This window comes from Mizuhopecten yessoensis, unplaced genomic scaffold (genome assembly GCF_002113885.1).
Source record: "Mizuhopecten yessoensis strain PY_sf001 unplaced genomic scaffold, ASM211388v2 scaffold7473, whole genome shotgun sequence".
In the NCBI taxonomy this organism is placed as follows: domain Eukaryota; kingdom Metazoa; phylum Mollusca; class Bivalvia; order Pectinida; family Pectinidae; genus Mizuhopecten; species Mizuhopecten yessoensis.
The window spans coordinates 685,449-703,737 of record NW_018407065.1 but is presented as its reverse complement, the minus strand read 5'-3'; the positions used below and the strand labels follow the sequence as shown (position 1 = coordinate 703,737).

Below are 18,289 nucleotides of genomic sequence, written 5' to 3'. Positions count from 1 at the left end.
GGGGGCAGATTGTAAGAAAATATAACTTATAAATTTGAGGAGGTAATTGTTTACAAAGGGTCAGGGAGGGGAGGGTTGAGTCCAGTGTAAATAGGACAGGTGACATAGACAGTACTTATACAGGAGTTATTCATTGTTGAAGAACAAGTCTTTAAATATTAAAAACATTGTTTACATATGTTTAAACTTAAACCAACCTTATAACCAAAAAGAACATCAAGTAAAAATTTTATATTATAAATCATCAAGTGTAATAAATGTTAACCCAAATATTTCAAGTTATGAAATTTGTAAAAAAAAAAAACATCTCTCAACATGATGATTTATCAACACTAGATAGACACAGTTGTGTACATTATATTCAGGAGATTCTGATTCACGGCAAGATAATACATGTTTACAGGAGTGTATCTGGGTAATTACAGGATGACTTCACCATATCAACCCTGCATGGATAAGGCAGAGACACAAATACAGGCCTTACTGATAGATTATAGACACACATACCCTCCACACACCTTACATCACATGCCACACAAAAACAACCTACCTGCACATGGCATGGTCTCCTTTCATTTCCTTGATACAGATTCACAATCAACGGTAATGGCTGAATACCAGCACTAGAAGAAAGCGTGGACTGCCTTCATTGAGTATATGTACAGCGTATGTATTAAAGTTGTTTGTTCGACACCGTTCACTTTTTGTTGTATGCTAATCCTTCTATGTTAATAACACTGATAAGTTTCCTCACAGCAGGCCTCTGTATATCAACACTTTCCACACTTTCTGTCTTAGCTTCATGCCACACACTTTTTTCTCTACTTTCGACAAGTTTACAATCAGCACTGGTGGTAATGTGGGGAGTCACACCCACACGTACTAAAACAGACTTATTTACCGACAGCCTATCTAGACCTCTTAAGTAAATTGTTTTGTGTCGCTATAGTTGACCCGGGGTATAATCAGGGCTGGGGGCTCAGTTAGCCAATCATCTTTTAACATGCAAATTTGCCTTAGGATGCACTAATTAAAGAGCAAGTAAAATCGTCATTAGATTTGTATGGCTGTGAAGAACCTGTTTCCTGCCTTTTGTCTATGGTAAATAGCCAGTGTTAGGTCCCAATTTAAATTGCTCATGGTTGACTGGTTCCACTCTGAACACCCATTGTTGATCGACAAAACAATGAGCTAAGTCATCACCATTCCGGGTAGCGACTTTCTCCAAATTAAGTCTCTTTATAGGGTAGACAGGTTTGATGGAGGCCGCTAATCTGACCTTGGATATAGGGGATCAGGGAGGGTTACCTGATCTGCTCCCCTAAAAAATAATCAGTATTGGTGGCTAATCACCTGCGACGAGATTTGACGCAACCCTTGACCTACGCAGGTAGACATCAGTTTACAGTTCAGTAATAAGAAACACTTTTCAATGAGGAGCCATTTAATTTGAAGATCTGGACAGGGTGATAGGTACTATGTCTCGGTATCGACTCCACCTGTTAAGGTAGAACAGGTAGGCCAGGTAAAACCCCCAACAGGTACCCTGTGACAGGGCTTAGATTGAGGTACCTGTACACCGACATAATGAGCTGTGATCGGGTACCCCTGCTAAATAATACCTGATGGAATTAAAGGTTACCAGCAGTACTGAGCATCCCGCTTTTCTCATTAAATAGCATTGTGATTTAAACAGCAGCCTCAAGACTAAAGGGGTAGGGGAGCTGTGACAATCTCCCACGCTCCGCTGCACACCATTTCTGATTGTAATTTGGCCAGTCATTAAATTATCAGCAGAATCAAACAAGTGTCACTGACAAGTGGGTGGAGACTGAAACCTCACGGCATGAATGGTCAGCCATCTTTGTTTTTTGGGTTTTAAATATAAACCTGATGTACTTTCACCTGTCTTTGTTCTCACTGTTAAATGTACCTGACAACATACCTGGTTTCTACCTGAGTCTGTGGTCCACAGTCTACACCTGGCTCATACATACCTGTACACTCCTATTAAGGTTTCTTCTTAATGGAGGACAGCGTACCTGATACATACAGGTTACTGGAAATATAGTCAGTGCCCGAAGTCTAATTAAACAATTGTCTTTGATTTATACCCACGCTAACAATTAAACTCCATCAAAAGACACGCAAATGGAATATTTAAATTTTGTTTATCATTCTTTGATTAAGAATCAACAATTTACATCAGGTACAATCAAGAATTCTCCTGCTCTGATGAGCAGGTCAAATATTTTGAATCCTGTCTGAAAAATGCAATTAACTGATACAGGGGAAGGGGTATCTATAACATCTTTTTGCTTTTCAAGTGTTAATTGCTATCGGTGGCAGCATGAAATAGACTGTCAGGTGCAATATTTTAAGTATAGGTATTAGAAACGACACACCCTTTAATTTCTTTACCGTAAGTGTCCTTGAATCTTTGGCCCTATGTAAAAAATAATTTCAACTGAACTTGAGGAAAATTACATGAAAGTAATAGACTTCATTTTCTTGATTATTCTTAAAATAGGGAGCGAAAATTAGTCTTTTAATGTGGTTACTTTTGAATTATTTTTGCGTAAATAAGAGCGTAATTGATATCTCAGAATGATTTATATTTTAACTTTTGTCAAAAATTATTTTCAGACATCTTGTTTTATCTTTTATCGAAAAACTAATATATAGACCATCAAAATGGAAGGACATGAGCATAAATTAAATACTACCATATATGGTCATATGTATATGGATGTCCATATTTGGTCAAAGATTGTACCACAACAATTCTATTTCCTAAGGATTTAAATGACTGGCTAAATGAAGTGAACCCTATGTAGCATTAGCAGACATGTACCAGTACCTGAAGCAAGCTTGGGGAAAACACTGTGAGGGACTGATTCAATTTCCAAACGGTATTTCCATGCCCTGTGATGAAAAAGCACCAAATTACAGTGGTATATTATGTGGCAGAGACATATAAGGGTTGATGCTGCACAAGGAAATCAATACAGTCACACATATTGTGTAGCATTATATACCTACATATCTACACTGGTGTTATAGAGTCCAAACACATCCTGGCTTCTCCCAAAACATTTCTCAATTACTCACTCTTCCTTTAGCTCTAATCGTTCAGATCGTTTTCAAGCAAAATTTATGTTGTTCGAACACATTTTTGAAGTATAGTATCAGTATGTGTATAGATGGTATATATTCTTTGGATTTTTTGAGTCCAAGTTTATAATAAAAAACAATATCAGTAAATGAATAGACATTGATTTTAAACTCCAGAATTTTATAATCATCATCTCACGGATTTTTACCAGACAAAAACATAACTTGATTTACAGAACTCTATGGTTTGTAATGACAGTGAAATAAGATTCTCAATTTGTGGTCCAAAAAAAGAAAACTTGGCACAAAAAAATCAATATTTGACATCAAATGTGTTTTTCTTCAATCTAGTCTGAAACACCGACAGCCTGAATGTGGTATAGTTAGATTTCACATGGACATTTTATGTGCTCCTTAAAACCTAACATATATTAAATAACATTTGGTAACTGTTGCAATTTTTCTAAGCATCTACTGAAAAAAATCAATAAAATACAGCTTTGACGACCTACGTAATTATTTCATCTCTTATGTTGATGCTCTAGAGAATAATTTATGTGAGCTAATGAATAATACTAGGTAGTACAGTGTCTCATTATTTTGCAAGTGAGTTAATATTTAAAAACATTGCTTTATTCTTGTGAATTGATGCAAAATTATTTTTATTTCTACAAAGGATTCAACATTTAATGATTTAATTTCTATAACATTTGTTGTCTACATGAAAATTGACATTCAACAAATTGATTCAAAATCACACTTGCTGTTTATTGATTTCTATATATGAGTTGATAGTTAACAATCTGATTTCTAAATCTGCCTTTATTTAAGTTGACAGTCAATAGTACTTATATATTGACATGGTTACCAGCTAACAAACTATTTCCTTTTTTTTCAGGTGCCTATTTCTCTTGTAATGTTGAAGAATTCTTGCACTTCCTGACCCCGTCATATTGACACCGAACTGTGTCACAGCAATAGAGACAGCCAGTTGACACCAAAGGCCACTGTCCACTCTGCTTGTAGAATATGGCCCAATGCTCAAATGTTGCCATCTTTATGTGCTGGACATATGACCTATTTTTAGCTTCAACAGTGCTGCCATCTATAGGTCATTATATCACCGATACCTAAATCACATTCTACAATCTGAGACAAAGCTTAAACCCGATTCTGCTAGACAAAACGACAATTGATCACTGCACACGTTCTTCCATCATTTTGCACTTGTGTCTATTCTTACCAAGTAACCTTGCGATGGCTGACAGCACATGAAGGTCATAACAGAAAAACAATGGCCAGTTTAATTTCTCTACTTTTCATTTGTGTCTGTCCTTGAGGGCCAGATCCTCACACCTTCAAGCAGACGGCATCCAGGATCCTTTTTGGTCCCCCATTCTGTATCTGTATGCGGACATTAATGGTTGAAGTACATAACAAAAACCGTAATCCCGCGAGTGCTACAACACAGCTCATAAAACTGGGTCCGTCTGTCTTACTCAGTGTCAGGGCGGCCATATTTACGTTAGTCCTATATGCCACTCGCAAAACATTTTATCATGACACACTTCTCAATATTATCAATAATTTACCTTGTTTTTTTTTATATGTCTGTAGCAAAAAAAAAAGCACACACCCTATATACATGAATGCATAGGAAAAACTTTAATCCATATTTGTACATTTACATTTTTCCAGATGTTTTTGGTCTGGGTGACATCATTTTTTCGTCTCATCCATTATAGAATCCTGTTACTTACAAGTCTGCCAAAAAATTTAATATAAAAATATCTACTTACAGAGGACCGTACTTCCATTTGGACACATGTATTTTAACATATAAGCTTATTCAACAATACATAATTACAATGCTACAAGTAAACACCCATTTTCATATATTCGCATACATTCATCTATAAATACTTTTTTTCATTACGCTTTCCTGAACACTCCTTGTCTGCAAATTTAATAAGCTTGAATATAGTAGTCTTTGTGCCATGAAAGGTAGAGCTAATTTTAGCTTCCTGCGCTGGTAACATCTGATTCAGAAATATCGTAAGATTTTTCGTATCATATCTAAATTAAATATCGCCTATAGTGATGGTGTAATTGCAACCTACTCAAGTGAGTGCGAAAAGTTTCATTTACACAAAAGCTTTTTTTTTTTAGATCAACAGATATCAATGGCAAATGTGTTTTTTCTTCTTATCTCCTGAAATAACATAGCATTAATGTACCCCACAGTTTTACGTTTGATCAAAAGTGTTTAAAACTAGAAAAATATAAGGACAATCAAAAATTTCAAATTTTATCTCATGACGCTTTTCTTGACTGAAGAAAAGTTCACAATATTAATGTAGATTTCTTGTTGAAAGTGAAATTAAATTATAAACTAAATCTACAAGTTTATCGAATGTGACACCCGTGCTTGGCCCCAATGTTTTGGTCGTCCCTTTCACATACAAGATAATATCCAATTGAAATGCGTCTCGGTCTCGAGCTAATCCAATCAATATACATATGAATATATGTAATAAAACTGACAATCACTGCTTAAAACTTTTCACTAGGCCCCAGCTGTTGTATTTATGTTTCTTTACCATTCTTTATGCAAAGTTTAATTTCTTATGATTCTTTAGTTTATTAGCAGTTTTCCCCTTGCGCCACTATAATACCTTCACACCGCCAATGTAAAGTTCCTTTTAAACCTTTCTCAGCTAATTAATTCAGAAAAGATCCTCACTCACTACCTCTGTTCACATGGGAAACATATCCGTATTCAAAAATCATCATTTATGCAAAAATCCATTAAGCTTCAGGGTAATCCTGTATAGAAAACAAGTTTTAGATAACCAGCCTCTATAGACTGAAAACATTGAGAAAATAGCCAAACCGCATGGCTCAATGCTTTCCTGTGCCCTGTTTTGGCGTTTAATTATAGCCATGCTTCGTGCCTGGCAATCAAGCCAGCAGACCTAGGCCTCAATGTGGACCCATTTTAGGGATTCTTAGCACCCCGTGTAACTTTAATATCGGTGATTGTGAAAAGAGATATTCCCATAAAATATGTGCAGGGCCGCGGTCCTTTCTTTCACCTCAAAAGCGAAATAGATGGCTTCCATATTTGCCAAACTTCTAAATGTTCATTATTTTTCAAACTCAAGTTGATTTTGACTGTTTAAGTATTCCCATCATCAAACTGCATTTTCAAAGGTTTACAATGAATAAATAAATGAAATTAATGGGAGTTTTTCAGACACATGTTTGCACAAGGTCTTCCCTCTAGAACAGAGGCAATACAAGCAATTGAATGCATAGGGTTTTATGTAAAACAAATTTTGTAGCCTAAATTCACAATTTTCTATAGAAATTTGAAGGTTTTGATAAGAATCTAGAGTCATCATAGAGTTGTATGGTTTTATCAAAGAATCTAGCGATTTTTTTGTAGTCTTTCTTAATTTCATTTAATAAAACTTTTATATTGTCCTAAACAGACTGACACCCACCTAACAATGTGGTTCATGAAATTTATCATTGATTATTAAAGTAGTGTCGCCCTGATAATGACTTTGGCTCTGATCATATTTACATTCTCAAACAAAATAAAAGACACTATTCATACCATTTAACAAATTACAATTACTTGTTGGAGAACAGACCGACACTCTGGTCCAAGTCTAACAACAAGGTACACGTTTAACACTACATGGAGGTTTAAAAAGTAATTAATTTTGAAAATCTAGACAAGCCTATCGTTTAAGTTTCCTAAACAGACATCCTTGAGGTTTTAAATTCTGATCTGACGATAGAGGGAAATTTGTATTGTGCTCTCATTGAAAATAAAACTTTGACAATTTCCGAGCATATAATTACTGGTAGTGAATATACCTGTACTGACATAATCAGTGGCTTATTGTATGGACTTGAAGAAAACTGGTGGTCTAATTATAAATGTTCATTAAAGTGTCTATCAGAGACACTATTCTAATTAGCAATACCTAAAGAGATGAAAAAAATTGTAAAAGAAGATCTTGTTTCCAACAATTACTGAACAGACAATTCTCAGTTTCTTTAGAAATGAAACAAGAGTTGTTTATCTGGTATAAGTACCACTCAACATTTCATTCCTTTATCAAACATAAAACGTGTACGATTTTCCTAATTTTCTATGTGCTATTAATAGCATGTTTGGTGTTTCTCGTTTGATAATCGACACCTATTAAGGACAAGGCATGTTTAAACTAGACTATACTCATCTACTAAAACAGCACACCTGTTTTCTCTTGTCTAAAGTCTGAGAGTCAGGAGGAGTTTAGATGCTGATGGAGACGGTATATAAGAGGACATTTTCAAAATATTTCTTCACATATTAAAACTTTGAAATTAACAGCTTTACATCAATGCAATATTTGTGTTCATGATTCAAATCTTTGCTGGATTAATAAAAAGTTTCCGATCCTTTCACTGTTGACAAATGTCGACGAGATCCATTTGTACATGTCATGAACAACGATAGTTACATAGATCACACTAAAACCCAGATATGTAAAAGTGTTAACACTTCATTTACTTTGCCCCAATCTCTGGAAATAGCCCAGCCCTGCCGGAGAGGTAAGGTTCACTGATGATAGTGATAGCAGCTAGGCAATGAGTTTTTAATGACAGACGCACCATAAACTACAATGTACATGTGCTAAATTTAATTTTTGTACCACAGGGTAAAGTTGGGGTATAGACCCAGTTTCAAAATATTCTTTAATTTAAGAAAATTCTAAAACTTTTTTTCCCCATAAGAAGGAATTTTTAAAGTTAAGCATTCTTAAAGTTAAAGAAATGTCTTAGATTAAAACAATTTTCTTAAATTTTAAAAATGCTTTCCTAAGGAAAATTTGTACAAACTTTCTTAGGTTAAGGAATGTTTTGAAACTGGTACCACTTTGTGCATACTGGGTATAACATTCACAAGGCTGTCATTTGAGTACTGATTTTCTGAACACAGTCATTAGGAACAATTCAGTAAAGTTTGCTTTTGTCAGGTGACAGTTGAGTTAAAACTTCTCAAAGTTTGAGTTAACATGAGCATGGCCTAGTAATTAGTTATACAAAATAAGGTAGTTCGTTATTGTTCCTCATCAAAAATATAAAACTGATCAACAGAGTTTTGACAGATATTTAGAATCAGTACACATGACAAACGCCACAAAGATTCGGTGTTACCTGATACAGGATAAAGAATACAACTGTTTTGTAGAGGATATCAATTGATTCTAACATTAAGTTACATACAAGGTGTATTCCATAATCCAGTAATTAATGGATTGCGTGATACATAAATACTAAAGACATGACATGTATAGAAGACACGATTCTAATTTTCTGAGAGAAAATTTGATGTACAATATGACATCATAATACAACAGATGTAAATTCATACTACTGCTAAAAACGGGAAGACTGTCGGAAGAATAAATAAACAACTGGAGGACAACTCCGATTAATTAACGACCCCTCCAAGATAAAACCAGAAATATTGAAAAAAAGAAATTCTTTCCAGAAAGTTTGCACTGTAGAAACTCCAGGTCATTAAAAGTCAAAGTGTCCTTTTGAAGACAGGAAAGTAGAAAGGGAGCTATATATAGTAACAAAGGAAAACCAGGTGACCAATCACCATGGTAACAAGAATTTGGGATCTGGAATTAATTACCACAAGAATTAGATGTAATTTATGGCTCCTGGAAATTATCATCTGTCCTGGCTTCTCATTAAAATGCAATCAAAGTGGAATTTAGTGGTCTGCACTGGCAAGTACATTTTGTGAATTTGTGGTTAATTGGCCTCCAAGTGGGTTCTAATTTTGATCGTTTAATTACAACTGGTGGTGTCAAACTCAGGGTGTTGATGTTTTATTTCTGTATCAATAATTCAATAACATTAGGAATGAAAATGATTACCCCTAATTCTAACTCTATTTTCTTTAAGGGACAAAAAGTGCAATGTAATTTCAAGATGTGAAACAAACAGCTACACTAATCAGTAATTGTTATGATAATTATTGTGTAATATCTGGCTCTCCTAGAAATACTTTCCATGCCACATGTACGGATTGATTCCTATTTCTTCCGTTTCCAAAAATCGTTACCAAATCAAACAAATGTTACATTCTTGTAAGTATAATCATAATTTCAAAATATCCAATCCATATTGTAGCATCTCAATTTCAGCCATTCAATTTGCTATGTCTGCTTTGGAATGGATAAAATAAAATGAAAATGTCATATTGAATTTTTATCAATTCTTTTTCTTTCATTAAAACCAGTAGAAACCAAGAAAAGCCTTAGACAGGCCGCAGACAATATATGTATGTGTTTATAATTTCCATCTAAATTCCTATGTATGGGTTTATTAATGCATCACATACATGCCCGTAGTGCTAGGCAAAAGCGTTCACTGATCAGCAGATCAATATGGCTGATAAAACAGTGACGATGGGAGCAGGTTGTGAGGTATAGGCACATTCTTTGTGTCTGCATGACCGCCATAACAGCTCAAAGGTCACATTTTCATATCAATGTATATGGCTTGGATACATATAAAAAAATACATTTCAAAAATTATTTTTGTCTACTCAGCAGGATATTGAAACAGTGAAATATAAATATGGAAGAAGAAGCAGACAGCCAAATAAATCAATGTGGTGACAACAACAGGTAATGATTGACAAGTCGGCCGTCACCCTCATCGTTTGCAGGAGAGACAATTCCATGAGCGTCTGCCTATCTGTCTGCTGTCGCTTTTTTCGAGGGCACACAGTGGCTATAGGCGAGACAGGGAAATCATCATTGTGACTTGTGTGTGGGTGCCACAGCATCAAGATGAAGCTAGTACTAGTGATTCTAGTACAGCGGGCGGCGTAGACCTAGCCACTGTGCCACATCTTTTTTAGCTATCAGTGTGTGTGTATGTGGACACAGTCAGCATACACACACATACCGTCTACAACTGCAATCCAACATCTATATATCGCTTATATCAGATATTAAACTACCGGCTTCCCCGACAACCAGCAACAGCCGGCAGAAAATGGTAGGTGCCTGTCTAAAACAGGAGCAGTTAAACAAAAGTACTCTATCTTTAATGTACTGTTTACATATATATATGTGTTACCTATGTATATATAGCGACAGACTGTTATGGTAGATATATCACCAGCCAACCGCATCATTGAACATGAAGGAAGTCCGTTTAGCCTAAACTCAATATCTGCCATTAAAAAACCTACAATAAAGAGTTAAAGTGATAGAGATAACCTTACCGGTGAGTGAGGCAGAAGCTAGCGTCCCTGTCATCCTGTTCCTCAGCCCACTGGTCGTGGCCACGACTTGCTCCACTCATTACCGTCACCAACACATCACAACTTTCCTTATTTTAATTTTTCTTTATCGGTGGTAATGACAATCAGACATATGTACCACACAACAACCCAGTACCGCCAATAGTAGCCCGTCATTCATTGCCTTATAACACTACACAATTGCTGAATGCTGTGGTAGCCGGGAGGTCATACATAAGATTAGAAGCCTCTCACTGTATGTACGTAACACTAATAATCAAACCAATCGCCATTTGCTTTCTCCCCACTCTCGATCTGATCTCCTCAACACCTCCTTAAAACTTAACCCGCTCTAGTTCTCCCGGTGTGAAACAACTCGTTCATATGTAATTTTCTTCATCTTTGTTATGTATATACATTTGTCTATAAAAGCATGCAAAACCCGGCCTGCAGAATGGCCTATGAGTCATGTGGTCTATCCCATTCATTACAATCAAACTCATAAATGCGCTATCAACAAGGAAAGCCAAATATTAGAATATGAATAGATAAAAAGTAGAAACTTCTCCCCTCCCTTTTCACAGAGGGGAAAACAGTTAAACAAAGCTACGTTATAATGGTTACCTATGACAACCGGAGTTTTCTCTTTCTTTATGAAGGGATATCCTTTCCACTCCTGAGCACGATAAAACTCCTTTTAATAATGAGGCTACTTGAGATTTCAAATTGATTTAAGAAATTTGTTAGAGCCAGCCAAACAATGGGACTGAGACCTAATGTAAATAGCACAGACCTATTCAGGCAGCTAGGAACGCCAACAAAAATTTATTCTCGCTTTTGTTTACAGTGTTTGCCAATCAACCGACTTTTGTTCCTTAAAACATCTTAGTGTTTCATATTTGTATAGCGATCTTAAATAGTCCAGCCTTGGTATACCTGGAGGGTATTGTTCTAGCAGGCAAGTATAAAGCCATTCTTTGTCTTTACAATTCTAGGGGCATATTTACTTACATTATAATGCCGAAGAATGGTTCAAAAGCTCTGACCATTTACTAATGAGACCTTTTGTGACAGGACAGGAACTCGCATCATTACAATGTTCAAACAAAACGTAGGCCCAAATAAATATCCCATGCTGATTAAAATCAAACATTTCTTTTACCCCTAAACAATTTATTTGATCCCTTAGAATAAAGTATTGTGCGACACAAAACAAACAACCTTTCACCAGTAGTCAAAACTAGGCCAACGGTCGAACCATATATTATTATGTTTTATTGCAAATTTTCTATGTGAATTTAAAACCAATAAGAAACTCATTAATAAGCTGGCTATTATGTGTCATGCCACTACAGCGTTTAATGAATAGCCAACAAAGGCTGAAATAGAATTAACTTATTAAGATGAACCTTTAGAGAAACGTCTTATAAAATATGAGCTCGTTTTCAAATGAGAAAGGTTTTACGTAATCACTATTGTTAGACAAAACCTTTAGAATAAGACTTCCAAACAATGACCAGGAAAGTGTATGATCCGTTTAGAAATGAAAAGCTTTAGGTAATTGTGTTTTGTTTATGTTGAGCTGTAAACAACAAAACCAGATGCGGTAAATACAAACTGTAATTAGACAAAAAAATGTATGTGAAACTATGCACATATGTAATGCGTGCCGGCTACATTTTCCTTCCGTGACATGCATTCTCATCAAAATATTTCCCAACAAAGAAAATATTGCACTGTCCACTGCAAAAAACTTAATGGATTTTTTGGGGCATTTGCAAAATCAGAAGAAGAGTTGGTTTTGGAAATAATTAGTCTTCTCTGTCCGTAATAAAAAAAAAATCTCGATGGTTGTTATAGCGACAGACATGATTATTTATGGTAGAATGAAGGCTTACAGCAAACTTCAATATATATTGTTTTTACTTCATTGATTAGTGATGGGCCCATTAAGCTATAAAGCCCTATTGACAACAGTACACACATTTAAATACTCCATTATAGTGTTAATTATTTCTGGCTTTTCAATTTTACTTACCGTAATTTATCAAAAAATATGATCACCTACTTACCTTAGTCTCTCTAATAAATTCATTTTTGGAAACAACTGATATATATTTTAATACAGTGGAACTTAAGAAACGCCACTTTTTTTTTTTTTTTTTTAAAAGATTTTAAAAATTTAAACAAAAAGTTGAATCACTTAGGAAGATGTCTGATGATGACTTGAGTTCCAATGTATATGGTTATCTCTACACAAACATCACACTGTTTCCCAATAACACAACAGTATGTACAGCCAGTTGTACACAGTACTGTGTATGTTTTTTATATTTGACAAATCGAGGCAAAATCATGTTCACTTTCATTTTTTGTGTAAGATGGCGACCTTTTTTAATCTAAACATGTCTTTTTTAAACTGATGCTGTTTTTGAAAGCTGTCATTCATAAAAGGTTTATGTTGAATGTGTGATTCAATTAATTCAATCTGCACAACTAGGTATAAATAAGGGTAACAGGTACAGTCTTGTAATTACAGGTAATTTTACAAACAAATACGGTTAATTGATCTTTGTAAATACAGACAATTTTTGCAAATACAGGTAACAGAAACTTGTAAATAGGCAATAGAAACGCATAAATACAGGTAACAGATACTAGAGTATAAGTAAGCAGAATTAACAGATACTTCCACTATATAATGCTTCCACTCCTCCCACATTAGAACCCCAGCATGCTTCCTTTCTAGAAATATTCTACCCTATAATAAATCTATATTCTAGTAATATTCTACTTTATAAAAGAATTACATTCTAAAAGTATTCTACCTTATAACTGAATTACATTCTAGAAATATTCTACCATATAATTGAATTACATTCTAGTAATATTTTTCCTTATAATAGAATTACATTCTAGAAATATTTACATATATAATAAATCTACATTCTAGGAATATTCTACCTTATAATATAATTAAATTTTAGTAAAATTCTGCCTTATAATTAAATTACATTCAAGGAATATTCTACCATTTCACATGTTTATAATTTATGGATATTCTACCATTTCACATGTTTATAATTTAGGAATATTGTACCAGTTCACATGTTTATAATTTAGGACCAATCTACCATATAATATATCTACATTTTACAAACATTTTACCTTGTACAGTGATAGATCACAGAATATTCTACATTATAATTAATCCATCTTCTAGGAGTATTCCACTTTTATAGGAATAAGTGTTTGTCAATACTGAAGATATCAAACCTCAAACAGTTTAAGGTAAAAATAATAACGAGCAAAGATCTAGTGTTAGCAGTATTTACCATCTGTATACATGGTAAGTACAGGTGTTCAAAGCTATACAAATCAGATATTGAACAAAAAGGATTTTGGTTGTTAATTTGAGTAAACTTTTCTTAGATACAAATTGTGGGCCATACAAATGTCAAAACTTGGACACTGGTCACTTTCTATCACGACCATGTGACTCTCGTCTGTATATCAGAAATAATTTACATGAACATCAAACAAAGAAATCTGAACACGCGAGACGCTTTGAACATCTATACTTGAACAAATCCAGGGATATTACAAACATACCTTCATCATCAAACACGATTTTGTCTTTGGCCTCGTCATACTCCTTGACCATGTAGATTTCACCGGGGTCGATGTCCACCTGACCGTCCTCTTTCATCTGCATCTGTTTGATGCCCTCACTGCGCAGGTGGCGGAGAGATCGGACATGCTGGATGAGGTTGAGTTTGGCGCGGGTGGAGAATTTACACAGACTGCAGTAGTAGTACTTGGACTTGGCGTTGAGTTTTGACTCACACATCTGGAGGTGGACGAAGAGCTGGGCATTGCTCTCATGGCGTGGATTACCTGTGTGGATCTGCAACTTGTGGATACTGTTGGTATAGTAGTCACATGAGTTACAGCGGACCTGTACTGGGTTACTGACATTTAGGTACTTGAGTCGCCACTCATTACTGGCCCCGCCCTCCTTGATGTGGTTGACGAGCTGAAGTCGCTGCAAATGTTTGTCCGTCTTGCAGTGGAGCTGGAAGTTGGCCTTCAGATTGGTCTTGTAGGTACACAGACTACACATGTAAGTACCCTGGGACACACTGATGTTTTCCTGCTCACGCTGCTTGGTGCGGTCAAGCTGTAAATGCTGGTGCAGAGATTCAAGGGAGTCAGTTGCGTAGGAGTTACAAACACAGCAGGAATACATTCTTGCAGCGTCTGGGGTCTGAGGGTCAAAAGCTACGCCCATACCCCCATTTTCTTTTCGCAGGTCCATTGGGATTTCTCCATAAGGTCCTTGCATATTTGCCATCATCATGCTCTGGTCATAGCCAAAGGGAATGTTCCCTTGGGAGGTCATAGGAGATGACATGCCGGCCAGGAATGAGGGATCATTCTGCAAGAGCATCAACTGGTTCAGTTGTTGGATCTGCATGTCACGTTGCATATGTTTCATGTTTTGCTGAAGAACCATCATGTTGTGCGTGTGCTTCTCGCTGGTCATGTGTATCCGGAGATTCCGCGCCACATTCGTTTCGTAGTTACAGACATCACATTTCCACGTTGGTTTGGGTTTGTTCTTCTTCATCTGTTGTACTGCAGCCTCAGTTTGAATGGGCTGCTGGGGTGGCATTTTGACCTCACCCCCGTTTGCCAGCTCCTGTACATTGTTGAGGTGTTTGTCTGACTGCATGTGTATGCTGAGGTTTCCCTTGGTAGTTGTGCTGTAGTTACATACCTCACAGCGATACGGTTTGTAGCCACAAGAGTAACTCTCCCCACGGGCCAGGCGAGGGTGTGACTGGTTTGTCATACAGTAGATACATTGCTGGTCATTATCCGGGTGCTTTTCTTTCATGTGGATCTCAAGTGTCTCCTGATACTTGTAATGCCAGTTACATTTTGGACACTTGAGTGTCTTGCACGAATTACGAGAATGCATCATGGTCATGTGACCGCCGAGCGATTGAGAAGAGCTCAGAATCATGTCACACTTGGGGCATTCCACGCCCTGGGCACGCCCCTGTGGGTGATCCTCGCACACCCCTAGAAACACTGATGATGACGGGTGGCTGGTTGCCATGGGCAATGACATGGTAAGAGATGGCACAGTATAGGAAGCACTAGAAGACGACATGTCTAGACTTTGTCTGCGATTGTTAGGACTCGAGTAAATGTTCTCCTCACGCGGAGGTGAAACGTCCTTCACTGAAGATGTTTCATGGTCAAATTCAGACCCCCCACTATGTTCTGTGATTCCTGAGGTTTCACTGAGGTTACATACAGAGTTGGTATAGTTTTTCCCCTGACTATGAACACTACTAGCACAGTCCAGCATAGCACCATGGTTTACCCCTGACTTGGCACTGCACCCTGCGACCTCCGACCTCCTGGAGTCAGATAATCCCTGAGTACTAGGATCGTGTAATTTCTCAGATTTCAACTGCATCATCAGTGGACTTGAGTTAGATATAAGGTTGTCAGAAAGCTTTGGCTTGGAGTACACAAAACTGACAGAGGTTGTATCTTTCAGGCTACTGGGGTAGCTGGAACACAACATGTTTGTGGGTGAGAACAACTCTTGTGAAGAAGGTTTGGCTTGGGGAGGAGAAGGGGCTTCATTAGATGGAAGTGATTTCCCAGGTTTGGGCTCCAAGAATGACATGAGGGGTTCTTTCTCCTTGCCAACACATTGTATAATGGCGGATGAATTTTTCTGAGACATGATTGTCACCTCTTCACTGTTAAGTGTCATTGAATGCTCAGTTTCAGCGTGCGCTGTGAAAGACTTTGCGTAACCAAAGGACAGTTTACATATAAAACACATGAGAATAGGTTTTGTTGGGACCGATGTCCAACCCTTACTTGCGTCTGAGGTAGATAACCTATCAGCAGTCACACTGCTATCCCTATCACTATCAGCCTTGTCTGTCTTTGTTTTCCCTGAACGGACGTCGTACACACGGTAACTGAACATCATTGGGGCCTGGTTGGGGTAGGGATGGGACGAGGGAGCACTATAAATACTGTTCAACACTGAAGCTGGATTTCTAGGAACGAAGAAAGCGTTAGCAACATAAGGGAAAGCAGAGACTTGTGAGTGAATGTCACTACCTTTCCTGTCTATGATAATACCTTCCTGATGCGGCAAGTCTATTATGGAATCGAGATCACTCAGATCCGAGTCTCCACCCTCAATTATATAAGCAGATCCATCAGAATTATACACAATTTTGCCGTCAAAACTCTCGCCATCACTGAAGTCATCGTCTACATTATTACTTGAAGAGAGTTTTGTTCTTTCTCGTGAGGTTCTCCTCCTGAATGGTGACTGATCGGACCCCGCACATTTGTGTTCCATGTACAACTGTAAGGAAGGGTAACCATTGTCACAGTTAGCACAGTCAACAGGCTCATCGTCCTTCACCAAACTTTCTTCTTCTTCCTCCTCATTCATTTCCTCTTCTTCCTTCCCTGTGGGGGAGGCACTGGATATCGAGTCTGAAGACTCCATGCCAGACTCTGCTGATCCAGATCCATTGGTCGTTTCGTTATTTCCTGGAACTGGCAACTTGAACTTTAAACTTAGATTAGCAGTGTCTGATTCACCTAGGCTCTTGGAATTAAATAGTATGCCAGATTCTGATCCTTGTTCTATGTGGTACTTGCTGATGGGGGAAAGCTTGCCCCCATAGGAGTTAGGGGCTGAGGTAAGAGTGAGTGCCATATCGGGGCTGGGCTGGGTCCCAGGGGAAGGACTTAAGGGCTCAAAGTCCATAATGCTGCATTACTCTTCATTTCTTTTCCTCTATTCTGTCATAGTTTTCATCTGTAATGAGAAAGAAAGTATTTGTAAATCTCTGACTGAAATGTAACACAGACTGTGTTGATGATGTCTTTAAGAGATGTAAAAACAGCACTGTACCTGTTCCGACATGGTAATTGTAAATTATAACAGTCTTTTAGTCTTTGCATGTTCCGATTGGTGAGGTGTAAAATTATTTCACTGTAATCAGGCAATCAATACATACACTAGAGATGAAAATGAATGCAAAGTCAGTGATTTATACACATATACATAATGTACACCTGACAAGTAGAGATCCAAGGCCTCTATTACAGGACAGCAGTGACGGAACAATACTATAAACAAAGTGTTGTTAATTATACAGGTAACACGGGGTCGTGTTCAGGCATAATTACATGAATATTCAATAATGATGTTGCAAAAATAATAAAAACTATGTCATGAAACATTAATATTTTCAGATAAATGTGAAAGCTCTGATGTGAGAAAATGTTACATTAAATTCAATAATTACACCATGCAACAGATGCAATTTTCATGAGCTTCTAATTGAAAGTATTGACTTTGTCGAGCATTACTGTGAGTTGTACATGCAAGAGAGATTTACATACATCCTGATCAGTACAGGTAGGCTTATAGTGTTTGATTAATTTGTACCTGAGAACACTGTCACTAACTCCACCGGTCAACTAAACACCCCTAAACACAATACAAACTTATTTCACATGGGCCCGGGACTTAATTTATCTGGGACAAAGGAAATCTCTCGGGCATCTTTTATGTGAATTCATTTGGTCAATAAAGGTCAGCTATAGTTAGCCTGGGACCGGTCAAGTGTAAGATACCAGGACACAATTAATAGGTGACCATATAATGACCATCCAGTGTCCAGAATAATGTGAGTGGTCAAGCTAGTAGTCACCACCTTTAGCCTGGTTGGGCTGGACAACTGACTGGTCAACCGAAAAGTTACAAAATTTTATCCTTTTTTCCCT

The 18,289-nt window shown here is 36.9% G+C and overlaps 1 protein-coding gene across 5 annotated transcripts in view; it reads right to left on the bottom strand.

Moving 5' to 3' along the window:
• LOC110453595 (zinc finger homeobox protein 4-like) overlaps positions 1-18,289 on the bottom strand; it is a 322,724-nt gene that overhangs the window by 23,630 nt on the left and 280,805 nt on the right. For all 5 annotated transcript variants that reach the window (XM_021502588.1, XM_021502589.1, XM_021502592.1 and 2 more), the window contains one exon: positions 14,057-17,315. In XM_021502588.1, the coding sequence (XP_021358263.1) occupies positions 14,057-17,264 (3,208 nt within the window). In that variant the 5' untranslated portion in view covers positions 17,265-17,315. The remainder of the gene's footprint in view (positions 1-14,056; positions 17,316-18,289) is intronic.